Source organism: Vidua chalybeata, chromosome 2 (genome assembly GCF_026979565.1).
Source record: "Vidua chalybeata isolate OUT-0048 chromosome 2, bVidCha1 merged haplotype, whole genome shotgun sequence".
Classification (NCBI taxonomy): Eukaryota; Metazoa; Chordata; class Aves; order Passeriformes; family Viduidae; genus Vidua; species Vidua chalybeata.
In genome coordinates this window covers 68,631,117-68,658,201 of record NC_071531.1, presented here as the reverse complement: position 1 = coordinate 68,658,201, position 27,085 = coordinate 68,631,117, and the positions used below count along the sequence as shown (strand labels likewise).

At 41.0% G+C, this 27,085-nt stretch overlaps 1 protein-coding gene across 9 annotated transcripts in view; it reads left to right on the top strand.

Moving 5' to 3' along the window:
• Positions 1-27,085, top strand: part of LSAMP (limbic system associated membrane protein) — an 888,518-nt gene that overhangs the window by 534,902 nt on the left and 326,531 nt on the right. For 2 of the 9 annotated variants that reach the window (XM_053931642.1, XM_053931687.1), the window contains one exon: positions 375-517. The exons of the other annotated variants lie outside the window; for them this stretch is intronic. In XM_053931642.1, coding sequence (XP_053787617.1) covers positions 375-517 — 143 coding nt within the window. The remainder of the gene's footprint in view (positions 1-374; positions 518-27,085) is intronic. 9 annotated transcript variants of the gene reach the window in all.

The following is a 27,085-nucleotide window of genomic DNA, read 5'->3' as shown; positions in this document are numbered from 1 at the left end:
AAGCCCACAGAAAGACAGCGCTCTGAAAATTTGACCAAGATGTTTTCTCCACTGATGGAGAGTGTGAGTCCCTTCTGTAACTTCTGGGATACTTGTTCCCAGTGCCCATGTTTGCTTCTGATTTAATGCAATGCTGAGAATGAGCTGTGTTCCCAAGCTGCTGTGTGAAGAAAGGGCAAATATGTCATCTCTGCTAGCTGAAATCTTCAAGGCAACAGAAGGGATCAAGTAGAAAACAGAGTGGACTCTATATTAAGGTGACCTGGTAGTCACAGGATTTTCATTTGTTTGCAGAGGAAACCTGTGGATATATGCTGTACAGAGAACAAAAATTTATGTTTGTGGTAGTCTGATCCTCTGTATTGCTATTACAGGTCCAGCACAGGCTTACTTCAGTCAAACATGATTACCCATACCTGGCCACCTAGAATTTCCTGCTGGAAGTGTGCATGGCCTGGCACTTCTTCCTGCTGCACCAAGGACCCATTTGATGCAATTTCACTTCTTGTAAGCACTGGTAAATGCATCCTCCCCTGACAATCCCCAGCAGGCACAAAGAAAATAGGTTCTAGGTTTTCTGTCTCTTCTAAGCAGAAGACAAGATCATGCACAGGGACAATGAAGAATTTTAATAAGGAAAGGTTAGGTCAAAAAGGTGACTCGATCCACACAGAGAGAGAGAGAGAGACTTTGCTCTGTAGGTAAAATTCACATTTACAGCAGTTCCAGTGTCTCCTCCCACTTTACCTACGCCCCACTCTGCCATCATTAACTCTTCAGCCCAAGTATTGGGGGCCAGAACTCTTCTATTTAACCCTTCTATTTTTCCAGCCAGTTATGGGCATGTATTTCTGCATCCCAGCCCAGGAGACAATATTGTCCTTTGGAATAAAAGATAAAAGAAAGCACAGCTTTCCCACTCACTGCCACACCCTTGCCCCCTCCATTAACTTATTCTCTGTATCCTTAGTGCTATAACATCAATTATTTCACTAAAATGAATGAAAACTCCAGTAACTCCCCATCTTTGGTAGGTTTTTACATTCAGGACCTCATTTAAAATAAAAAAGTGAAATTAAATTAAGAATGTTGATATTAGCATTAAAATTCTGTGGCAGTAACTGCAGTAACTGTTTGAGCTGGAAATTATTTGCGTTCTCTAATCCTCAAAATAAGCCAAATAAACCTAAACTGCCTCACTGCAAAGGTGACTCTCACTTTTTTTTCTGTTTAGAGTTGGCACTGATGATCCTGAATATTTTTCCATGACTAAAAGGAAATAAAATTCAGCCTTCTGTGACTGCAGCTCTGAAAAGGCTTGGTTTATTCCAGCTGGTTGCAGTGACTTTAGAAGCTGTGTAAGGAAACGGTGCTATGGCTAGAAATGTAAAAGAGAACTAAGAAAGATGAGGCACAAGTCTGCTTCTGACTTGGTGAGAGACACCAGTCAAGTTATGAGAATTTTTCCCTTCTGTTCAAGCCTGACTGACAGGCATGCTACACAAAGACACTCTCTGCTATGGATTTTCCATAGCCAGACTCTGGCCGGAGTCTGCAGCTGAGGATGATGTTAGCAAAGAGCTGGGTGTTGGTTCCTTGGCTTAGGCATCAACCCTATGCAAGCCCCCACGGAGAATTGAAAAGCAGCTTGAGGCAATATTAGCCTTTGAGTTCCTTTAAACTCTGCCATGTGGCCCCTAATGACAAACAAACTGATCCCAAGAGTGATAGTGCTCCTTGCAGCTGCACCCTGTCTCACCTCCCGTGCTCCCCTTAGCCTGGGATTGCAGAGGGAATTCACTGATGTTGGATTCAACTCTGCACCAGCTGAAAGTATCCCTACAATAAAGCCTCCTCCAGTTGAGGACATTTGGCAACTCATGGCCCTGCCAGCATGGCTTAGTATTTTTCAAGAAGAGTTTTAGACAGAGATATTGATTTTTCAAGTCAGTGCTACAATGAAAATACTTGGTTTTGTTCTCAAGTCTAGTTGTATTTTTCTTTTTAAATATTATGGTCTCCTGAGAAATCATCTATTTGAATTTCAGGGAAAATTTATTTTTATTTTCTGCAAGTCCAAAATGTACATTTTTATAAATCAGTGAAGGAAGTGCTTGATCTCTGTTCTGCTTGGTCCTCCGTAAAATTGTGTACTCTGATTTAATACAAGAGTTGTCTGTCACTGACAATGGATGACTCCACCTAACAGAACTGTTGACGCACAAAACTTATTTCCATCACATCTACAAGCTAAAGAACGTGTTTTGCAGATGCAATTAGTTTGAAAGAAACCTTGTGTATCTTGTAGAAAAAATTAGGACACAGCAAATCCAGGTGACACAGAATAGCAGTTCAGTTTCTTTGTCTGTCAGAATTGCACACAGAGCAGAGTTGTTCAGAAATAAGACACCGGGACTGCTCTACCCCCAGAATTGCAAAGCCAACTACACAGTGCAGGTGTGCTGTGGAATCACATTGGATTGGAGAGGTAATTTCACCTTAAATCCCCAGTTACAGAATCACAGAATACACTGAGTTGGAAGGGACCTGCAAGGATTATTGAGTCCAGCTCCCTGCCCTGCACAGAGCAGTCTCCAAGAGTCAGACCACGTGCCCAGTCTAGTGAATAGCTGCTGTGAATGACATTGCCAGTGCCTTTGGCTATAATAACCTCTTAAAAGGCATCCAAAATCTGTCGGGAGAGGAGTGTCTTAGTGTCAGTCACCCTGTTAATTACCTGGACTGGTGCTGGGAGGAGGAAGGAAGGGAGGTGAGCTCTGACGTATCAGGGCTGAGGTAGGTTCCCTTCACTGTAATTTTGGCTTATCAAGATGTACATTGCTTGACACTTGAGCCTTGTTGAAGGACAGAAAGAACACTTCTGATGTGCTTTCTGTATTCAGTGCCCTGTAGGAGAGCACAGCTGATGGGATTGCTTAGTGGCACCTTATATTAGCATGTTTGCATTACCACTTCAGGAAGAAGGACAGGCAGGTGCAAGGACCACTGTGTGCTAGGCAGGGTGTAGGCACAGTGCAAGGGAAGTGGCTCACCATCTTGGAGAGCTTCAGGGCTGTTTCTCTTAAAGTCTATGGCACTGATTTTTATTTTTTTTTTTCTTTCTCTCTGGGGTGGGACAAAGGTCTGATCTAATCTGTGGCTTGGTCTTCATAAAGGTCAGCGAGTGTTCAGGCCTGACCCTTTTGAATGTTAGAAGTGATGCCTGGCTGCATGTCAGGCAATGTCTTGCATTACTAAGATACTTGGATATAGGAGAGTGTTGGAGCTTAACATGTGAAGATAATTGGCATCAAGTTCAGGCAGTGCCAAAGCAAATAATAGGATTTATTAAATACCTGCTTGCTCTCTAGTCAACAAACTTGCCAGCCAGCATGCAGTATCCAAACAAATGCATGGGATCTTTGGACTGCTAAGGTTGACCTCCAGTACCTGAGCAAGCAGGAAGGCATTATAAGATATTAGTAAGGACAGGCACCACATGCTCCTTTGAGACCCAGCCATCAGTGTGCTGCACAGGTACACTGGCAGAACAATTGCACAGTGTCTGTAATGCTGCATGACAACTGAATAGCAAAGGTTTCCATACCAATGTACTTGCCATTAGGTTTTCTTAGTTGTGCTCCCACCTACCTTGGCTTCTCCCCAGAGTTGGAGGAGTGGGACAACACTGTCAATTATTCTATTTGTGCTCTGTCCTCAGTCAGAAACTCTGCCCACTATTCTAGGGAAGACAGCTGTTTCTGTTGAAATGAATGGCTGCAAATAAGTTAACAATACTGACACTTAAATTGACATAATTAGGCTTCAGACTCAGTACCCACAGAGACCTGTGCGAGGAGCTGATATTTATCATAGCTCTTTCAGTTCTTTTGCAAAGGAATAAGGTAGAGCTGCACTGGGGTATAACAAAAAAAGAAAATAAAAGAAAGAAAGAAAAAAAAAAAAGTGGTTTGTAACCAAGGATTATCACTTCGATAAGTGAAAGCTGAAAAGTTTTATAGTCTTTACTGGATGCGTAGAAGGTGTGCTCCAGTGCACTGTTAGCTGTTAATGCAGTGTGACACTTCTGCTTTCTGAAATATTTTCCTCATAATCTCATGGTTTAATTGTTGAGTATGTTTTACATACAACGCACCTGCCTTTGCCTTTTTTTTTTCTTGTTTTTAAATACTGTTGCAACTCTTTCCCTTTGTTACACATTTTATCTTGTTGCAATGCAAAATTTTAGCTGCTGGCATGCAACTTTTTGGTTTTTTGTGTGAAATCTGCAGTAGTGTCCATTTGTGCCTTCCTCTCTTCCTGTAGTATGTTGCTGTTATTCCTTGCCTGTTTAGTGTTATTGAGTGGAAGCCTTGTTTACAGTACACTACCTGAAAAAATAAAATGAGTGGTCATACAGGAAAAGGAAATATCTTTCCAATAAACTTTATAACTGCTTTGCTGGTTTACCTGGGAACAGCTCTGAGCAGCCTGATACTGGCAAAGGTGCTTGAAGGGATTTTTTTTTTTCTTTTTGTTTCTGTGGAACAGTTGTAGCACAGTGCAGAAGACCAAGCTCTGTTTGTATAATGAGACCACTGGAGGTAGAAGTAGAGCCACAGACTGTCTTGTGCATGAGAGATGCTGAAATGCTCTTAAAACAGACCTATGTAATTAAAGTACTTCACATTTTCCTGGAACACTGGCTTTGTGATATTGGTTTCCTGACAAGGAAGTCTGTTTAATGTGTTTGATTTATTTTATTTTATTTTATTTTATTTTTTAGCACTGCTGGAACCAGGGTGTAGTATATCCAGAAGCAATAGAGCTTTTATAGGAATCTGTGTCTTTCAAGCTGGCATTTGCCCTTTTGCAAGTAAAAAAAAAATTCTGAAGTCTTTCTAATGCCTAGTGTATTCCCCAAATCAGCCACAGAAGTCTGAAGGCCTGTACTGCAAGGCACATCATAGATCCAGACTGTCCTCCAGGACAGTTGTTTGAAAACAATGAAAAGTGCTGCAAATGCAGAGTCTGAGAAAAAAAATCAGTATTCTCCAAAGAGAGACGATACTGAAAAATACTTATGTTGGGAGCTGACCTGAGGAGCCAGGGTGTAAGTTTTGTCTTTGCCTCTTCCTGTGTTTCCAGGTTGCTTAGATCCAAGCCCTTGTGGTTGGCTTAGACTATTCTTCCCTTTCCCTGCAAAAGAATAAGCTAGAATAAAAAGTGAGGAGGAAGAGAAGAAAAGCCATAGGAGAATGACAGAACTGCAGTACTTGGCTGCCCAAAGGCCACTCTGGACTGCAGTGATCCCTACTGCACCAGGCAGCCTGCCCAGAGCTGAGGGAAGCTTGAAACTTCCCGTTACAGAGGTGCACTTTCCCAGAATGCCTCAATGCCCAATTCCTAGGGGTTGACTGCCAGGTCCAGGCTCATTGCCATATCTCTAACTAGGAGATGTGCACTCTGCAAGTTCATTTCTCCACACTGGCCTCCAATGTCTCTGCACTCAAAACCAGGACTTTCAGTCCAAAAGGGCATTTGTTGTAGATTAAAGAAACCGTCAAGAAAGAGAAAAAGGAAGAGAGAGCTCAGCGTGTTTACCTTAAGTTTCTTAATGTAAGAAATTATTCCAGCCTCTCTCAAATTAGCCAACCCAATCCATGGACTAAAGAGGCTGGCTGGCTTTCAAAGAAAATAGTGGAGAAAGAGCCTAGCAAAGAGAAAACATTTATTACTGCATGCTTGTGAAGACAGAGTATTTTAAACCTCTGTTCTGCCCATTATTCTAGGTGGGCAGATATGTTTTGCTAGTCAAAAATCAAAAACGGAAAAAAAAAATTTAAAAGGTGAAAATTCAGGGTGGCTGGGCTGGAGTTTATTTTATTCAGACCAAATAGTGAGCAAAGCTCTGACTTTTGAGGTAAAATATGTCTTTCTCCCCACCACAGGCTGTATCTGAGCTTCAGAGATGTATCAGAAGCTAACTTACAACTTGGTATAATCTACATTATACAAAACTCGAGCATAAAATTAAAGTATCCAGTTTAAGAGGATGATCTTTGGAAGTGTGTTTAATGGTAACAGTGGCAGATTAATCCTTCAGTCAGTCAGTCAGTCTCCCTCTTCATTCTTGAATCATCTAAGATGCCCAGACTCTCTGCTGGTGCCACTAAACTGAGATAAACCTGGGTGTAAATGGCAGACATCCCCTATGCCATTGTGTTGTAGGGAAAGAGTGTGTTCTCAAATTAGCACAAAAGGGTGTACCTGGAGCTCTGGTTTACTCAAGGTTATCTGAGCATCGTTGATTGCACTAGATCTTTTAGGGATGCCTGGTCCACATGCCTCCCTGTACTAATGGCTGTTCAGGGATGTAACTGGAGGACTCACTGAGATACTTGAACAGGAGTAAATATCTCTGGCATCTCTGTGCAGTCCTTAAATGAACTCAAGAGACAAGTCTCCCACTCCATTATGCTGCAATTGAGACACAAGTTTTTAGCCCTTGGTTGAGCTGACAGCAGAGTCTAAAGCAGCTGGCTGGGAGTCGAACGTGAACAAGGGGCTGGACCAAAGCTACATCTGTTTACTTAGGACTGAAAAGGCTGAAGCAACCAAATCAGCTTTGCTTTTCCTGCATAATATCAAGCCACAATCAGGGTTTTGATGATTGTCCTGAAAGAAGAACCAGTACACCTGCCATATTGTCAAGGAACAAGCCACTTCCCACCCCGCTCATTCTTGGGCAGAGTAGGGGTTTCTCTTGAAAGGTTAGCGTTTGTTAGGATATGAGTTAGTTGGTTTCTATTAATTTTTCAGCAGCCATGGGGTGAATGGCCCTTACAAGTCTCTCAATTCTAAGTGTTATACTCTTCCTCTACTTTTTCTCTCCAAATATCATTTGCATGTCTACAATCAGCAAAATATATAAAAGATCTGCTAGAAAAAAAAAATCAAACAAGTAATCCTTTTTCTCCTCTCTCAAATGTACTGCAGTTGATCTGGGGAAACAAGTGAGGAAAAGAAAATGATCCACAACAGATATTAGTCACATCATTGCCTTATTACTGGAAGTTGCTTTGATTTTTTCCAGTGAAAGAGTAAAGAGCCTGCACAAAGCAAACACTGAATACTTTTCAACTAAAGCATATTTACATTATAGATATCAAGTGCTTATAAGCCACTCTATTTGCCACAGACCTAGAGAGTAAACAGTTTTTTTGATGCAAGGGTCAAAATTCCACCTAAAAAAAAACCTGTGGCAAACTATTTTCTTCAGGGTTTCTTTGAACTTCATGCCATCTTTAAGAATGTTGAGTGCTTTTCAGTTTCAAACTTCTTCATGTGCACCTTGAAATTAATTTTTAATGGCCATGAAAGAGGGAATATTGTTCTCACTTCATGTTTGAAGAAGATTTGGACTGACATGGCTTGCTGAAAGTGATGAGAGGAGTAGGTAAGCCTTCTGTTTGGCATAGTCAGACAGATCTTTATTGAAATCTTAAACAGAGCACAGGTGAGTTGAATGTAAAGGCTGTCTTTTATTAGTTGCCAAAATGTAACCAATCTTAGAGGCTGTACAAATGGGATCCATGAGATAGGTATTTCTAAAGAGGGGCCTGGAAAGTCTTAATGTGCCAACAGCACTGGTGCTGGCATTTTGCACAGTAATTGCTTTCTTTGCACCACTTATGAATGGGGAGGGAAAAAAAATAGTTGTCAGTCATTTAAAAAAGAAAAAGAGAATTGTTAATGTATAAATATATAATGCTCAAGCAGACAGCAGAGGAGACCTCTTAATTCCAAGAAAACCTGCAGTGGGACAGTGCCATATGTTCAAACATATGGACTGATGATATAAAATGCTTCTGGAGGGTGCTCCAAGGCATTACAGCTTGCATGGCAACATTCAAAACCAGAATGTAAAAAACCCATGGTGGGGGTGGGACAGAGCTATATGCTGTGCAGACATGTTAATGAGGCAAGTGGAGAGTTAATGGACTACTGATTAAGCACGTTTTAGACATTCACTTAAGTAAAGGAAATATTATTGTGCTGCTGCTCCTTACCCTGGAGGTCAGAGATTTAAAGCCATAAGAAGCATCCCTGAGGGTTATTAAGCTATAACCTTTTAGATCTTCCAGGAATGAGCATTCAGCAATGTGCCATTAGCCTGTGAAATCGCATGATCTCTTTACCCTCCCTTCCTCCAATTTCTGTTACATTCACCTGCTGGGTCTTGTCTTAAATTAGACTGTGAGCTGTTCCTGGCTGTCTTTGTATTTGCATAGAGACTAGCACAATGGGGCCCTGATACTGAATGAGGATTTTGGATCCTACTATAATACCAACATATGAGTAATGAATAGCTAATAGTAATAATAATAATAGCGTAATAGTGTCTGCTTTGTGTGTAAGCTGGTTTTTTTTTTTCCACCTGCTCTCATTTGTTTGAGATACCTCACTGTCAGTGGCTTGAGCACACAATTTCTTTTCTTATTTTGCTTTTGTGAATTGAAGTGTCTCTGGTGTAGCAGTCAGACTTACACTGTTGTTCTGGGGAAGAGCACAGAGCCCTTGCAGGAAGAAGAGGGCATATGATAGGTACCACTGACGTTTGGTCAGGTCAAATAACACCGTTGTACCTTGAGTCTCAAGCTTCAGCTGAGCTGCCTTTATAGATGTTTTGCTAGCCCCTCTCCTGTGGTTTATTCTGATTTTTGTGACCTTTCCAGCTCTGTTTCTTGCTTCACAGTTTCAAAAGGAGAGGATGCCAAGGGCAGTTTTACACAGAAGCCCACACAATAAACAGGAATGGCTCCTCTAAGGGAATATTGCCTTAGCTGAAAGAAATTTCTCAAGAGACAGATCACCATACCCTCAGAGGGAATAGACTGGCAAAGCAGAAGAGGCAGCTAATGTAAAATGAAAACAAACTTTTCACTAAAATTGTATGTGTCAGAATTAAAAGATTAAGAGAAAGAACAGGGTATAGTTATTTACCTCTGAACTGCCATCCATGGTCTAGCTCTGATTACAGTTCTGTGTAAGTGTTCAGGAGCTACCAATGGCTGCCTATTTTCCCAATTATCTTACCTTTTAAAATTGAAAAAAATGTCTTCACTGGCTGGGGTTTGGCTTTTGGGGGATTTTTTGCTAATGTTAACGTGGATGCTTAGCCCGTGTAGTTGCACACACCTTCCGTATGCATTACCAGTCATTTTTGATTTCTGTATTGTCTTCTGAGTTTCCTTTCTTTCCCTTATCCCTGTGAAGGTGACCCATCGTTACTTAGCGGATGTGGGTAATGAAGATGAAGCTTTGCTTGAATTTGTCATTCCCAATCCAGGTGAAAATGAGGACACAGTAGAATCCATACAGGGAAGCCTTACACTGCAAAGAACAGCTCTATAAGGGACCTTTTGTAGACCCTTTTTACCCTCATGCCCTACCCTTGCATTGTTTTCTAGTAACTTCACTGTTATCAATTCTTCTACTTCAGGCCAAAGAACGGCCCAGAATTCCCTTACTAACAGTCTGAAGAAGAGGAGCTACTGCCAAAACAAAACTCTGCCCCTCACATATACATATCTATTGTAAAATGTAGGTGAACCCAGTGGGAAGAAATGATGATGTGTAACTCCAGTTCAGAAGGTTGAATGATTTCTTTATTATAACTATGTTATAATACATTAATATACTATATAAAGGAAGATGCTAAAACTACATAATTACTTTTTTAACTACCATATCTAACTAACTAACAACTCGTGACCCTGTTCGTGAGAGTCTAGACACAGGTGGATTGGATTAGCCATCAGGCTCAAACAATTCTCACAAGAATCTAATCAAGCAATTACCTCAGGTAAACAATTTTCCAAACACATTCCACATAGGAAAAACAAGGAGCAGAAATAGAAATTGTTTTCTCTTTCTTTCTCTCTGTGCACCTCTATGAAAAATCCTGAGAGAAAGAGAAATGTGCTTGCCACACATATCAGCTGGAGATCTGACTGTGCGCTCAGGGAAGCAGTGTGGAGCTTTGTGTTTGTGTTTGGAGTGGTGCATCCATGCCCCGTTTCAGGTGGGAGATTGGGAAGATTGTAGTCTTGCAGAAGAACTAAAAGCTTGGCAGTGCATTGCTGTCCCCTGTTCTCAGAGGTGGGTACACTCCACTGACTGCCTTGGGGTATATTCCAAAGATAACCATGAGTTAGTCTGCCTGTCTGTCTGAAGGGATACACAGTAAGAATGGGTCTTTCCCAGTGTAATTTTTGGCTGGAAGGAGACTCTGAGAGGGGTGTAGAAAAGGAAAGAGATAACCCCCAGGAAAGTCAAACTATCTATTTATTTAGTTATGTGTTTTGGGTTGCGTTTTGCATTAATCGCTGCCACACACAGGAGCCCTGTAATTTATTATTGGTGATAAGTGTGGACAGTAGCTATTATTTTTGTTCCCTGTTCTAAAATGTGGCAAGCAGGGACACTTAGATTTATGGAACATGCATTATTCAAATCTCAGGACCCGATGGCTCAGCATGAACAATTCCAGCTATCTCCAGAATCCTTCAGTCTTTCCTCCTTTATTCCTCCTTTTTTTTCCCCTTCCCTTAGTTTTCTTTTCATTTCCTTTTTATTTGGGTTTCTTTGCTTTTTTTTTTTTTTTTTTTAGGCTGAGGTAGCTGCAGTAAAACTCATGTTTCCACAACAGTGACAGGGCAGGTCTCAAAGGGACTTCACAGAGAAATGCAGAGGGGCCTGATTAATGCTCATCACGAGGAACCAGAGGAAAAGGTGGTGTGTGTTTGGATAGATGTTATAAAATACTGATGTTGTGAAGTTAAAGCTGGGTGAATATTTTCCTGGGTCAGAGTCTTCTTTATTTATTTTTTAATGGCTGACTTTCTCTGGAACTGTTGTGCTGAAAGAAAGACTGTAGGTCTTCTACCTAAGCTGGTGTCCAAGGCACTAAAGCTACTTTATCTCTCATTGTCAAGAGGAAACTTCCTTGACATGTGCCTGAAATCACTCTCACATCTGCCCTCACATTGTCTATACAGGTGGATTTCACACAGAGGATCTGATACCTCCACTCCCTTCTTTGGTATAAACTGCAGGATTCTACAGGGTTATTGGTTACACCATGAAAAATTGTGGGAGGTTAGGGACTGCACCTGGCAGAGAACCCCTCTAGCTAGTGCATAGATTTTTGGCTAGTTACTAATTCTAGCTGGTTGCAACTGCTGCTTAATGAATAGCAAAGAATTTCTGCAGGAAAGTGGAAGAGTTGTTTTCTAGGAAGCTCCCACTTACATGCAGTTAAAAGTAAAAGCAAAAAAAAAAAATCTGATGTAGAGCCATGGGAAAGCTAGTAAATTTTGAGGAGCCTTCACACCAAGTGATAAAATCCAGTGGTGGTAGCAAAACTAAAAATGAAATCTTTATCACCAAGAATAATGTATGGGGGCCTAAACAGGACAATGGCATGGAAAGGAACGAATAATCAAAGAGTAATGTTCAAAGCAGGAGCAGAATCTCAGCAAAATGAAATTATGAGTAACTTTTATCAGTGACTTGATACCACCTAGGGAAGTCCAAATAACACCTTGACTACACACAATATGCTGAAGTCTTACAAGCTGCCATGAGAGCACATCTATGTCACCTGGGGTATGTTTGTATTGGAATGCCTTCCTTTCATGCAGGACTGGAAATGATCTGTTCTAGTAAAACCTTCGTATGTATCAGTGTAGGTACATCTGCTCTGGGCTTGTAGAATAAAACCACTACATTTTCAAACATTGCCCTTGTCTCAAATTGCATACTGCCTTTTAAAACTGCTGTTGGAAATAAGTTGACAGAAACCTGCAAAACACAGGAGACAGTAGAGAGCTGGAAAAGACAACCAAGTTAAGAATGCTCAAAAAAAATGGATTCTGAAGGTTTATTTCCTCTGCATTAGTTCACACTGATTTTATCTGCCCACCTGTTAAATTGTAGAGTGGAGAGTCAGGGGGCCTTAGTAATACTCATGAAAATATAATATGAGTAACAATATGCTTCCTTACCCAACATGATTGTATTTGCTCAGCCTGTTTGTGTACCTACCAATAAGCCCTGGTATTCTCATTATTCCCATACTAAATCACAGCAGAAGAAATCTTAATTTTTTTCTTCTTTCTATTGAGACTGATAGGATATGCTCCCAGGGCCAAGTATTCTTTAAAGAAATAAGAGTCAGAACTGGGGGGAAAAGAGATAAATATACAACAGTGTAAATGGCAATTCTGAATTAAAATGGGTTGGGGAAAATCAATGGAATATCATAAATTCTGTCTTTGTGTGGGGAAAATTGTTGTAAGCTCACAGAAAAGCAGTTGTCATAGGTTTGTGTGGGCTCTATCAAAATACCAGTTCCTGACAGAGCCTTTAGTGAGGCAGATTTCAGGTCTCAGAGACATAAGCATGTTAACTGTTCACGTTCATGAGCCTCTGAAACATCACAGTGAGGAGACACAGCCATGCTTTTGGTACTTTAGGAAAGAACGGAAATCAATACTAGCTTAGAATTGGACCAAAGTTAGAAGTCCTGATTGCAATGCTGCTGAACTTTGACATGTCATCTGGAACAGAACTCTGTGGTTTGTGCCTTTCTATAATAGGATTACTCTGAATTATCCAAACTGAAATTGAACACACATAGCAGTGGCATATGGGCTGGAGAAACAGTTTATCAGGCTCAAGCAAATGTTTGTAGCAGCTAATTTCTTGAATGCACAATAAGTAGTACTGGCTCCCATTTGAGGCACTCTGGATATAGTTCTGAAACAGAATATTGCATCTGGTTGTAATATTTTTTTGGTTTTGTTAGGGTTTTTTGTTGTTGTTTTTTTCTTTAAAGTATAAAAATAAAAATTAGTCACAAACAAGGATGGAAGGTTGGAAAGGCAAGAACAAACAGATGATAGGAAATTAATTTCTAGGAAAATTTCTGAGAAAATTGAATATGTTGCTATGCAAAGCTTTGATGAGATTAACGCATACCTGCAGAGTTATTTTATTTCCACAAACTTTCATTTTTATGGAGTTTTTCCAACTGAGCTTTTTTCTAACCAGTGTTGCTTATTGTGGTTCAGTCATTATGAGTGACTCGAATAGACCAAGTCTGTTGTCTTCCCAGGGGAATCACTTGAAGAGTGACATGACACAAAACTTCAAGTAAGTAGATTATTAAAAACTCAGATGATAGTTTTAAGAGTCTAGAGGGAACTGTAAGGATATTGAAATCCTTACAACGCTTTGTACTTTATTTATAGTGTTAGGATAACGCCTAGAGGTGAAATACAGTTCCTGTCCCAAATCTGGTATGTTTTGAACAGCAAAGGCTCAAAAATGTGTTAACAGGCTGCTATCAAGTATCTGCAAAGTATTTTCTCTGTGAACGAAAGTGAGAACACAAAACTGTGTGGCAATGAAAGAGGTGACATGGAGGTTAGAATAGCCAGCATACATACAAATTTTAAATGTTCTCAAAACCTCGAATCAAATCTTATGGGTTGTATTTACATGAAGAAAGAGGAGAAAGACAAGACTATCAAGGGCAATCATACACTTAAATGCATCAGCAGTGCCAATAGCACGTGCCAGAGATTTATGGCAATACGTATAATGGAGAGATTAATGGATTTATGGGAGGAGAATAATTACTAACATGTATAAAGACAATTAATGTGTTATTTATAATGTGGTTCTTTGAAAAGTGTCTGAAAAATGCTTTTTGTTGGTGGGTCCCAGTTGGCATCGTGAGGACTGAATTTGTTCCTCTCTGATTCAGGCATTGGGGTATGGGGAAAGATGTCCTGTTACTAGCAATAGCTGAGTAACCTGGTGCTGCCCAAGCACTCTGAGAGGCACCTTCCTTGAAACCACACCCCATGCTGTTAGTAGTGTATTAGTGAAATCCAGCATCTCAGTCTTTGCTGACTAACCTAGCTGCAATACTCCCCAGATCTGTCCCTTCCCCAGTTAGGTCTTAACCTTTAACAGCTTCCCTTTCTCTGTATATTTCTGATCCTTACACGGTATATCTGTTCTTTTCTTTTTCAGCTATGAGGGATGTTTCTAGGGTTCTTTAAATTTCTAGGGTTGCTTTAAATTCTTCCCTACAGCTGTCTTTGTCACTATAACTCTCAAGACACTGCTAACCTAATTTAAAAGTCCCTGGTTTTGAGAGGGTCTTTCAGTCCAGTGGAGACATTTGTACCCAGTTAGTTCTGGTAGAGTTCAGCAGGTAATATCAAGGGATTTGCCTCTACTCTGGATTCTTCTCTCTTAATAGCTATGCTTTGTTCCATCTATCACTGCCTCAGTTTCTCCTCTTGTAAAATGAGTATAATAATAAAGCCTAAGCTTACCTAGAGCAGGAGTTAGCATACTTAGAATTTTAAAGATGTGATGCTGGCAGATGTGGAAGGAAGGCTGTATTGGATGCTGAAGTAAAGAATGCTTATTATACTAAATTTCTCTCAGAATACCTCTCAGATTCCTCAAGTTTTCTTGTTTTCATCCTAAACTGATTAGTAGAACTCCCTTAGCGCACACTTAAATTTTTGCAAGCACTAGTGCCAAACATCTATTATTTAAGACAAATATTAGAGACCTTCCAATGCTGACAACCTCTCAGAAGTTTTCAGAAGGAAGACAAGAAATCTTATTTAATTACCTGCCAATTTGTTTTATTTAGGGTAGCTGCTGTTTAGATAGGCATAGCGGGGTGGCAGACTGTTAGTGGGCTTTTCTAGAATGAAGTTGAAAGGATCAGGTATCTCTGTGACCTACAGCTTGTAGATTAGTAATGTCACTGTATGTAATAAAAGCATCTTAATGGGCACCCCACATCAGTGTTACATCCCACTTGGTGCCCACTTGACTGCATTTTGCCATTCATCTGTTCCACGCTGAAGCTCTGTCCAGAAGGCCAGTCAATTCTCTGGGTTTGAGGTAGATTATCAGGGCTCTGGTGCTATTAAAAGCATGATATTGTGATATGCAAGGACTTGAATTGGTTATATCATTTCATCTTTCAGAGTCATAGCATGACTATTGCATCTAACAAAACAGAGCAATAATTAGGAGAAACGCAGAGTAGGGGGTCTACTATCTCCCTGTGCCTCAAACATGAGAAAAAATATATGGATATTACTTTATAATTCTTACCTAAAGAGTTTCATGAAGTGCACTTTGTTTCATGAGGTACACCCTCTTTCAAACTATTGAAATTAGATGAGCTTCCCTGAGAAATATAAAAACCAGCTGCAGCTTATCTTTCTGCACACTGAAAGCAACATCATAACTGTTCTTTAAATCTTTGTGTGCAGTCAGCACTTGGAGTAAAGCTTCTGGCTAGAACTAAGCTTGAGAGATGAGGCAGATGAGCTGCTGGAAACCATACTCCCACAATATTGCTGCCTTCAGTCACTGGCAACTGCCTCTGTCTCTTCTTGGACTCTTTTACTGCACTCAAGGAAAATGCTTTCTCTTACCTCCATTGTCATAGGCAGAACAGTTTCCACTTGGGGAATTTTACTAAAATTTATTGCCATAACTTGTTATAAGTAAACATAGATTAAATAGTGGTTTGTGTGTGGGAAAGGAAAGAAAGGAAACAACAAAATGAATGCAAGGAGAAAACCCTTTCCTCCCTTTCCCCAGGCTCAGCTCCATTCCAACATCTCCCCTTATCCCCTTAAGTTATTCTGCTGTGCTGATTGGAAAGAATGTATGTGTGGTTGGGCTGTAAAAGTCTCAATTCAGGGCAGCTTCTTCAGCCATTTTGCTCTGTAGTTTTGCCCCATCTCCTTAACTACTGAATGTCTCCTTCTTCTTTGTAATTATCAAGACCAGTGTGGAAGGATCAGGAACTTTGCTCTGTAAAATTTGGATTGAAGACATGAGCATCCTGCGGTAGCCCAAGGTCAGGAACCTGGCATGATGCAGAGTTCCTTCAGCTCTTGCCCTGAGATTTGTTGGAGGGGAACTGCATGCCTCTGCTTTGTAAATCAATTTAGGAGGGGCTGAAAGAAAAAAGTCTAGAGAGCTGGTATATTTGACATTGGATGGCAAGATCTCCCCTTGAAGTTGCCCCAAGACCTGTCTGAATAACGAGGCCTGTCATAGATAGACAGATAAAGACCAACTGCTTGATAATGGCAGCAATAACATTTTATCACTGGTAGAAAATATTCCATGAGAGGCCTGATAACATAGTCAGGGATCTTGTATGACTTATTCACCTGATGCTGGCATCTCCCCTTCAAAATAGTTTCTGTATGTAGACTAGCAAAGTGTTTTGCCCTGGAGAGCACAGCACAAGCTGGGCCTGGGGTCTCCTTACCAAAAGGAAAAGAAACAACCAGCAACATCTCTGGGATTCTTTGCTAGTGCCAGCTGGACTTTAAAGGGAGCTGAGAAAAGTTGATGTCAGAGTAGCATGTAGCCAAGAGTTCACTTTAGAGCTAACTCTGCAACAAGGAATTACTTTACTTGTTTTATCAGTGTTGCTTAAAAGAGAGGAACCTTTTTTGACAGTCTGCCCTTTTCACAGTCTGTGTTTGTCAGCCTAATTTGAGCTTTAAAAACCTTGCATCAGTGTGAGTATCACAGTGGGAACTTGAGGAAGCTGGAGATGCTTGAGTATCTGTCAGGTAAAGGTTGTTTGTGCTCATCACCAAATGGGCTGTGCATGGTTTGGGATCACTGGGTACCTCTCCTTTCTTTGGGAAGGCCTGGGACTGGGAAAACAGAGGGACTGACATGTCAGCTCTGAGTTCCATCAGGGCAGCTCTTGGGGCCTTTTGACTAGAAGAGCATCTGTTAGTGGGGGTAAAGACAAAAACTCACCAGCAAGACAGAAAGGGAGTAAGAGGTATTGGCAGCTGTTCTATTGATAGAAGCTACCTGAAAGTGTGGAAGAACACCATCAAAATTCTAAATTATCTGTCCCTTTTTGATCACATTATGCGCATTACCAGTATATGCTTAAGATTTGCTAGGATTCTTCTTTCATTCATATTCTGCCTGTTCTGCACAGTGCATTTCTGTACATTTTAGGTATCTGCTTGTCTATAATTTAAACCTTATGAAACAGAGCCTGTGTTTACCCCTCAGAAATCCCTTAATTATGGCTTCTGTTTGCCTGCAGTAAATGTGGCCCTGGAACACACCAGCATGTACACAGTGTCATGTACTACAGCTGGTAGATGCAGAGACCTTTTTGAGCTAAAATTGTATAGCATTTCTTTTCTTCCTTTACCACTATGTCTTCTAATACCACTGTGAAGAAAGCTTCACTTGTCTGCATTGAGTATTTCACCTGAGCCCATCCCTCTCAGCAGCTGGAGTGAAAGCAGCTATGGTTTTGCCATCAAACAAAAATTAACATTGTCCTTCCATCCAAGCCCTCTTCTGTGATTTCATATTTATGACCACTGCAGTCCAGCAATGTTGTGGTTGAAGATCAGGCATTTGTGGTAGGAAGGTGCATGAAGAGAATTTTACCCTCTTTGTAGCGTGCAGTCGACCATTACTGCTGTTGAAATAACATACGTTTTGATCTCCGCTGTGTTTGTTTCTCTCACCATTCAGTCAGGGCTCAAAGGTGACAGAAAAAGCAGATTGTCCTTTAGTTTAATAGGTTGCCCTGCTGTTTTCTGATGCAGAGATCCCTGGCTTAATTTATTGCTGAAATGGATTGCTTCCAAATAAGGATAATCCCCCTCATGCTGTTTCTTCACTTGGTTACCTTCCTGTTCTTTTCACTGGCAACATCCGCCTCTGCAATTCTGGCTTATTCTTGCCAGAAGACTCTTATTCATTTGCTATGTTTATTGTAGTTATGGTCCTAAACCTGCTATCTTCAGTAGCTTAAAACTTCCTGAGACAATTGCTTCAGGGGCTTGAACTTTTTTATCATATTTTCAATCCAAAAGTGAGTTCCAGAAGAGGAATCTGCTTGGCAGTGTTGGTAGTGAGGATTTTGAAATTTTTTTTTTTTTTTTTCTGGCTAAACACATTGAAAATAATTACTTTGTGCTATGTCGTCTCCTGCTTGCAGGAGGAAGTGACAGAAGTCTGCTATCATGAAATTCCTACAGAAAAACTGCACGTAATGCAAAGGCATCTCTCATAACTGCTCTTTAATAAAATGAGATGTTTAATCTGGCTTAAGGTATCCCCTTGGTCCTTGACGCTAGACCATGGCTTTTAGCAGGGTGTTTGTGTCAGTAAAGAGTGAGAACCACTTCTGAAAGAAATTATTGGGTTTTACCTTTAAATACCAAGTTCTCTCAGCTCTGAAGTGGCTTTGGCCCTCTCTACTCCTGTTTGTCCCACTGCTACACTTCCTGCACTCATGTTACTGTAGAAAAGAATCTATTAGAGATGAGAGAGGTAGAACTCCAAGTTCAGCGTGAGTGGTTGCAGAGCCCAGTTCTGATTTCGTTTCTCATTCCCTGAAAAAGCAAAAGGAATAGTAGGTGATTACCATTTTTTTTTTTTTTTTTTTGTGGAGACTTCACATCCTCTCTTCCTCTCTTCTTTTTTTCCTGTTTGTTTTGGGATTTGTTTATTTCCTTTGGCGAGGGGGCAAGGACATTGGAAAGGAAGTTAGAGTTCTTGAAACATTCAGATTCAAGCAAACTCGTGGAAGTCGATTGCTACTTTTCACACAACCTTTTTTGAGGTTCACAGTGGAAAGGCAATGAGTCTCAGTAGCAGTCTTTAACTCAGTGCTGTAGCACTGGGAAGGAGCACTGTAACGTAATTTTAAGTCTATGCAAATTTAATTATCAGCAGCAATTCATTTATGCCAGTAATTTTCAACAAGGAGCTCTTCTTCTAAATAGAGGCTGCAAAGAGACCGTGAGAATGAATTTAAGTCAGAGACAACTTGCTGCCTAACCCCGAGAAACATTCTTATTTAAACACCTCATGTGAGTACAGTGCCATGCTCTACCAGAACCTTGCCTCCCTCTCTGAGGTGCCCAAGATAAGGTTGCTCTCTGAACCTTGGCAGAATGAATTTTTCAGCTCCTGCATGTTTAACGTTTCCACCGGAAGGCTGCATCAACAGAGCTATTTGTTGCTCGACTAATTACTGTACTGACAAGGGGTTCGATGTTTTTTCATACTCAGCCTGCTCTGGTATTCTGCCGGGCAGCAGCTGCGTTAGCGTGGCAGTCAGCTTTCCTGCTTTAAAACCAGCGACGGCTGTGCAGTCTCAGACCTCCACACTGGTTGTTGGAGAACTGATTGAAATTTGAAGTTGTGCTCTTCCTGTCTGGCCTTTTGACAGAACAGCTTTAAAATCTGAATGTTGCCCTGTCACTAAGGAACAGCGCAAAGTTGCAACAGGTCCTGGATAAGAAGGTGCTGTGGAATGGAAGTGACTGCTCACCTGTAGTGCAAAACAACCTCATTGATAAGCAGGAGGCTTCAGTCCCTGTGACTTTCAACGTCTTCCACAGCATCAAACTGATATTTCAAAGAGATTAAGAACTGAAGGGAACATATGATATCCATTTAAAGCCAAGACTTCAGATTTAATGAAGACTATATCAGAATGAGATATGATTCAGATATCAAATTACATTTGTTTAGCCCAACACAGCTTAATAAATCACAGCAACATTTAATAAATATTTATCTTCTTTTAATCACCAGTTAGTGCTTTTTCTGGTCTCTCCATTCCCTTAATGGCTCATTCCTGTATTTATTAAATGTGATATCCATTTCTCAAATAATCAATACATCTTTTTATATTTTATAATTTGGGCAGGTTTACTGAACTTCTGTGAGATTTAATTAAGATTAAGCTTTAATCTTTAATTTCAATACATAAATTACCCTGCATTCTCTATTAAGACATTATTTGGTAACCTCATTTGGTTTGAAATCTTGACTGGAAATGTGGCAAGCTCAACAGTAGTAACAGTACAAATGTTAATGAACTTCAGGAGAATCTTTGGAACAGAGGAGGAACTTGACTACAATTACATCTCCTTAGCTTATGTGCGTATGCAGTTAATAATGTGAAATGGGCAATAAGGAAGGTAGATTCTTCATGGCTGACAAAGCTTTTGTTTGCATGGGTATTTGGTGTAGCAGTAGAAGTCAGGGTGAGGTCAGCTGGAAAACAGCAAGCTGTGGAAATGATAACAGTTGTAAATGATGACTCAGGTCCCACACAATGTGTGGCACACGGGGAGGTTGTGAGCAGAGTTGAGTCTAGCGGAGTATTTTCTAAGCCACTTGCCCATTCCTGCTAGATCCCATGGGTTCAGCCATGGCCAAAGAGAGGGAGGAGATACAGTAAATCTGGCCTAGGTGCAACTGATGGGAATGGCTCTTCAGCTCTTGGCAAGACCTTGACTGCCACCAAAATCTTCCAAAACCAATGCTGTGCAGCAGTTCCATACTACCTTCTCCATCATTATCAGCTCCCTAATTTAAAAAAAGCTCTACGGTGGTTGTCAAAGTAGAATTTACATTCCAGGGCACATGCATTTTGTGGCACTCTGCTTGACATATGTACACCATGGATCTCATCCACTTGCTAGCTGCTGTCCTTTCCATGAAAAAAAAAAAAAATTGAACTAATTAAAAAAATCACAAAGAGGAATGCAATATAATGTTGTGGGCATTTTGTCACAACTTGGGCATGCACCTGGATCCTGGGGAAAACAGGTTTCCATAGTACAGGTAGAGATAATGTTCCCAAAGAGACTCCAGGAGTTTGTTCAAGTCAGAGATGTTTGAGTCCAGCCAGGAGCTCGTATTGTTTCATAACTTTGGCATTGTTGTTTGGTTTTATATTGGTCAAAAGTCAAATGACTTTTTTACTTTCATTTGGTTTGGGTTTTTGTTTTTTTTCCTATGGGACGGTGAAGCCCCCTGCAGAATCTCATGATGTGCAGAAAACTTACTCTGGTTTACCTATAGAATCAAGGATATAATTGCTAAAAAAGCCATAAGGATGAATGTAATATTTATAAAGTTAATGCACTGGTCTTTGAATGTTCCATGCTTCTGTAACATCTGTCATCTATCAATATAATAGTCACTGAATTTTGCATGACTCCAGAACATCACATCTGCCATGGTCCTGTCTAGCAACCCACTGCCTGGAATGGTCAAAGTGCCCCCCTTTCCACACCTACACCTAATATAAGGGTGGGTGTATACCCACCCCAGGTGGGATGAAGGCCTTCCTGACTTCAACGTGGGTGCCACTCTTGCACAAAACTTCATAAACTGATTCAGAATTCTCACTTGACAAGTATTTATCCTTGTAATATTACCTGGTCTTTAAATGCTACTCAGACAGTTTTTAAATGGACTTCAACTCCTTCAGCCCTTGTCTGTCATGTCTTCTTAATGTTCCCTTCTCTAGCCATATGAATGTTGCCAGATACAGACTCAGGTGCTTCTTCCTTCTTTTTATAGATTTCTGCAGCACAGACATCTATCTCACCTGGGAAACAGACACTGCTTTTAATTAGTGGAGGGCTATCCCCCTCTCTGATTTTATCAATGTTACTAGTGCAATATAGCTCATCACTTAAGCTTGCTTTGATTGTTGCTCCCTTTTAGGGACCATTTTCCTTCCAGTGTCTAGATACAAACACTGCTGGAAGTGGAGGAGGTTATCTGAGGAACTTTGCTTCCCTGTCGCCATCACTAGTATGGTAATGAGCTATCCCTCAGATTGGAAACAGATTGAGAAGAGCAGACCAGGACACAGAATGGTATCCTTGGTGTTGCTGCACAAGCTGTTTCTGAGCAGCATCCCAAATTTAGCTTTTCCATTAGAAGGCAACTGTGTGCCTACGGACATGAGGAAGAAACAGAATTTGTTTCCTCCAGTTCCTCTAAGTCCTGCAGTTTGCTGCCCATTACAGGTTTTGAAAATGTCTGTAATGAAATTGTTTGCAGTAGGAAAGAGCTGGACTTGATCCAGAGATACTTTAAAGACCAAAGCTGGTTTAGACTAAAATATTGTTTTCTAGTGAAGTCAGCAACACTGAAGTCAGTGGGAAAAAAAAAAAAAAAAGTATAGCTGTATGAGATTCAACAGATTAAGTGCATTAATCCAACACCCAGGGTAATGTTCAAGTTGAATATCTAAAATGGAGTGCTTTTCAGACTGCTTACCGCTGCCTTCTCTCTGCCTTGAGGCTCCTTGGTGGTGTCTTGCAGAGAGTAGGGAGCTTGAAAGGTAGTTGGGTTGTCTTGCAAATGGGAACTGGAGTCCCAGTATGTGATAGGGTCTGGCTGTGATCAGCCTGTGGAGCTATTTGGGACTGTTGCCTTGTGAAGACCTGCAGTGTGAGGAATGGTGTGTTGGGAGAAATTTGCTGGGTAGCAGGCTGGACATTTGGACATTTGGAATTATCAAGCCTACAGTATCCACATTAAAGTCCTTTATTAATGAAACCTACTTTGATTGAAAGAGACAGTCTGGTTAGGTTAGAGGCCTGAGCTAACAGTGGTTGGGAGTACATGACATGAACAAGAATACCATCACTCTTACCTCATTGCTGACATCAAGGTGCCATTTGGCTTTGGATGAATTGGTTGCGATCTGAATAAGGTTTCTGTGTATTTTTTGCCTTGGTTTGTCTCTCTGCATCATGGAAATTGTGAGTCTTTGCAGTCACAAGGATACTAGAAGAACAAGAAATTATAGCAGGAATGAGTGCTCTCTTCATTAACATCTCCCCAAATTATTAGTAGTCATCACTTTGAAAATAGGGGACCAGGAGGCTGATATCTGTCCTCTGTCATCAGAGTATGCTGTGCAATTTTGGGGAGTTTTGCTGGAGATTTTGTAGGCCAAACAGTTCAGAGAAAATACGGAAGGTTAAAGAGGAGGAGATGGCTGCCTAAATGGGGGGAAACATTAAAAGCAATTAATGTAGAGAAAGAGTAGTTCATCAACAGCAAAGCAGGTGAAGTCCCGGCTGGCCAGCCAGCTGTCTGCATCCATCACTGCTCTGCACCTGCACACAAACATTTTGTTGTGCATATCCTACAGCTATTTGGTACTAAGGAGGGGATGCTTGGGGAGAAGCAGAGACAGAACAGCACACAATTGAAGGGAATTTTGGATAGATGTAGCAAGAAAAAAATCACACCTTCTGGTAAAGTTGAAAAATAAGGTAGGAGCACCAGGAGCTGGGCACTGGGAAGCGTCTTCCACCACATTAGGTGACTCAAAGGGGAAAGGAGGCAAGCAGTTTGTACTGTGGGAGATTTTCCTTCCCTTTCCCACCCCTGTGTGCAGGTTGAGGATGAATAGCCTTGCTTTCTACGTCCTGTAAAGATGATTGCTTCTGTGCTATGCCAGTTGCATGGCTGCCAGCCTCTTCTAATTTGCATGTAATGTATGGCAAAGCCATAATGTCATTACGTTGCATAGATCTTGCCAGAGACCACATTCAGAAGCCTGCTATGAAGTTTCTGGCTCTGACTCTACAGCATTAGTTACCCCATAAACCCCTTTGGCACTGAGCTTCCCAAATCAAGTCCAGATGCCAATTACTTTAATGAGGCTGTAGATTCTAAAAAGGACACCCCACTCACACACCTTGCCCCTGGCTACTGTTTCCCTGGGAGGAGGCACAGGCAGTTTTGACAGACACTTATTTTTTTGCAATGAAGCATGCAAAAACATCTGGGGAGAGAGGGGGACTTCACAGTTGTCTGTAGCTAAGAAGAAAAAGGCAGCTTGGTGCAACTGACTTGGATGTCTTTGGCTGACAGATATCATGTGAGTTGTGCCTCATGAATGCAGAACAGCCTGGTGCCTTCAAAGTACACCAGATGCAGAGGTATCAATTTCCTGGAAATAATGCTGTTGTTTGGCTTCCTTCTTGTTATTGATCTTATACCCTCAGCAGGAAATCTGGATGTGGGATAGGGATACAGGGAAGGTTTGGGTTGAGGATGCTGGTTATCCAAGTGAAGGGTTTGCAGCCAAGCCTGTGCATACTTGGAGGGAACTCAGTGTGGCCCAGCCAGGATTTCATTGTGCGAAGGCTCTGCCAGAGGCAAAGCCCTCCATCTACATGCCTACAAGGGCTTAAAACCAGGCTTTTCCTTCAGCTCTCATGGCTATGGGTCTGGCCCCCTTATGCTGAAGGGGAAATTGCACATTTTGGAGGAAGTCACAGCCTGTGTGCTCTTCCCCAAGTTTACTCACTGGAGTGCAACATAGACATGCAACATTAGAGAAGACTCACCCCAGCCATCAATGGGTGATCAATCCTCAAATCTGTAAGGATTGCCAGATAGTTACAGATCCATCCTTTCCAGGCACAATTACCATCCAAAGGGATGCAATTGCATCTCCAATGTAAACAGTGGGACAGGGAAATCCCATTTTGTTCAGATCTTTTGATTTGTTTTGTGTAGCATGAGAGGACACTGGTCTATAATCACAGAGCCTGAGTGCTGCTGCAGTCCATCTGTTGGGATGGTGACAGCAGCGCATAAATGAAAGAAATCCACGGAAAACAGTGGAGCTGTTTCCACTCTCATGGGACTGAGGCCAAGGTGGGAACAGGGATCAGAGTAATGCTGTGATTGTGGAGTGATTAATTTCCTCTGCCTGTGCCTCAGTTTCTCCTTCTGAACCTGCTGAGGACGTATGTTTGTTATGTTGCATTGCGTATGATATTGCTGTGTTGTCTGCAAAGGTGTTGTAATCCTCAGATGTTGTGGGAGTGGGAAGGATTATCATCATTATTTTTGACAGGCAGCTATAATTCATCTTTGCTTACCAGACCCCTATGGTAGTTTTATTGTGAAATGAGTAAAGGTTATTTCAGCCTCGGAATCATGTGAGCTTATTTGTTGTTGAGACTGATAATAAATTGGATCCAGATAGTGTTGCCTGAGCTGTGCAAACAGAGAAAATTTTATGATTCTTAATTTAATTTGTGCTTTCTGTTTCACACTATTTGTATTCTCTCAAAGTCTGAAAACACTTCTTCACCATTTGAGCTTGACTTTTCCCACTTGATGAATGGTGATTATTTTATTTTCTCCTTTTCTGAATTTTTTCTCTGTTTTGTATAAAATATGAAACAATGATTTAATTAAGCTCTTGAAAGTAAAGCTTTTTCAAGTTATTTTAAACTCCCTCCACTGGAGGATTCTGCAACAGCACTGGAGAATGAAGTAACTTGGGATAAATACCACTGGACTTGGTTTTATGCTGTGCATTCCTGTAAGAATTATACAAAAGGGAGGTGGTGTTTATCTTTTTTTTTTTAGGTCAAGCATATTCTGTGATGGGATCTTAAAGCATTTGACATACACTAACAACTTAACCCTCACCACACACCTCTGGGAAGCAAATACAGTAATTTCAGGGCAAAATATATGGCTCCAGTTAAGAAGAAATCTTAAGGGATGGACGAAGGAATAAGATGAGAGGAGAAATGCAGGATCATGGTCAAAGCTGCAGAGAAGTTTCTTACACCATTTTGAATGGGCAGCAAATGTAGTAGCAGAAGAGAAGCTGGTATTGTCCAAACTGAGCAAGATAGGAGAATGAATCAAATGAAAGGCTTACAGGACTGAATGAAATAAATTGACAAAATGCAAGTATTCGTCACACAACCTTTCCTCCTAAGTGTCACCACCCACTCCTCTATCCCATGCCTTCCGCTCAGAAGGACTTTTTAAAATCCTGTGGCATGTTTATCTGCAGTGAACTCACTCTTGGAAACCTGCTGCTTGGAGCAGTGCCTGCAGTAATGTTACTGCAGGACACCCTGGCCCTCCCCAGAGGCTTGGGAACCCTTCCTTTGCAGGGAGAGCTTTGCAAAAGTGTGGGTGAGGGTGCAGAGAGAAAGCTGCATCTCATGGTGGGTTTTTCTTCATTTTTACGTGCTGCTTCTACTAGCTGTTTACTAACCCAGTATTGATGAAAGAGGTCCTTTACCATCAACTTACTTAATTTTCTGCAATGAGCTAATGTTTAATTAATGTGCAATAACTTTTGCGACCAAATGTATCCTTTTAGATTTACTATAGGGGACAGTTTGAAAATCAACTTAAGTGGCCAGCGACTGCAAATGTATTTATTGAGGTTTAAACATGTGTAAATGAGTTGGTGCTTATTTGCAGAGCTGTTAAACTACAGTAAATATGCTATTTGTCAATTGGTGGTTAATTAACATCCATTAGTTCTCCATTAAAAACACAGTTTGGTGTCTGAATTTCCTTGCTTTAGTACTAACTTTGAATTAGGGCTGTATGTTTTCCTATTCATAAAGCAGTTTTCAAAATCCAGTGCCAGTCCTTGGAACTTACCTTGCAAGACAACAGATTGAAAAAGAGAGAAGGGTATTTTATTGTCCAGTGTCACAGCTCCTATTTAGGAACTAGGCAGCTTCCTTCTTCACATATCTCTCAGTCTTTTGTAGCCAGTGCAAGTTGTGGAGTTGTCCCAGGTGTTTAATGCCTTTGTGCCTCTGTGAGGATTTTAGGACACGTTAGTGCAAGAGCTGCTACGGCCTGCATGGATGATGCAGACGGGGCTGATCATGAAGGTTCTGTCTGATCCCCCAAAAAATTCCCAAGGCTGACGTTCCTGAATTAAGGCTTTTGAGGGCGAGGTACAGGGAGTATCCCTTATCAGCCGGCCGCTATGCCAGCAAGCATCCACAAGGTGACACTGTCACAGTACATTATTTATGTTTTGACAGAGGAACGTATATTAATACATTTTGCATAAAGGATGGTTCTAAGCATCAGTGTCTGCTCCCTGTTTCCTAACTGAGAATTTAAGGTCTGAGGCATGCATCGTTCAGTTATTATATCTAGAAATTAGGGAGATTTTCAAAATACCTCAAATTTCAGATGATGGAGTATGTTGCTTGCAGGTAGAGCTGGGGAAAGTCCTGTTTCGTTCTTTGGTTATGCAAATACATAAGTAGAGAAATATAGGCCTGAGAGTCTTTTTACAAGCTAGGCTTTTACCCAGAAACATTTATTTGTTTGTTTGTTTGTTTGA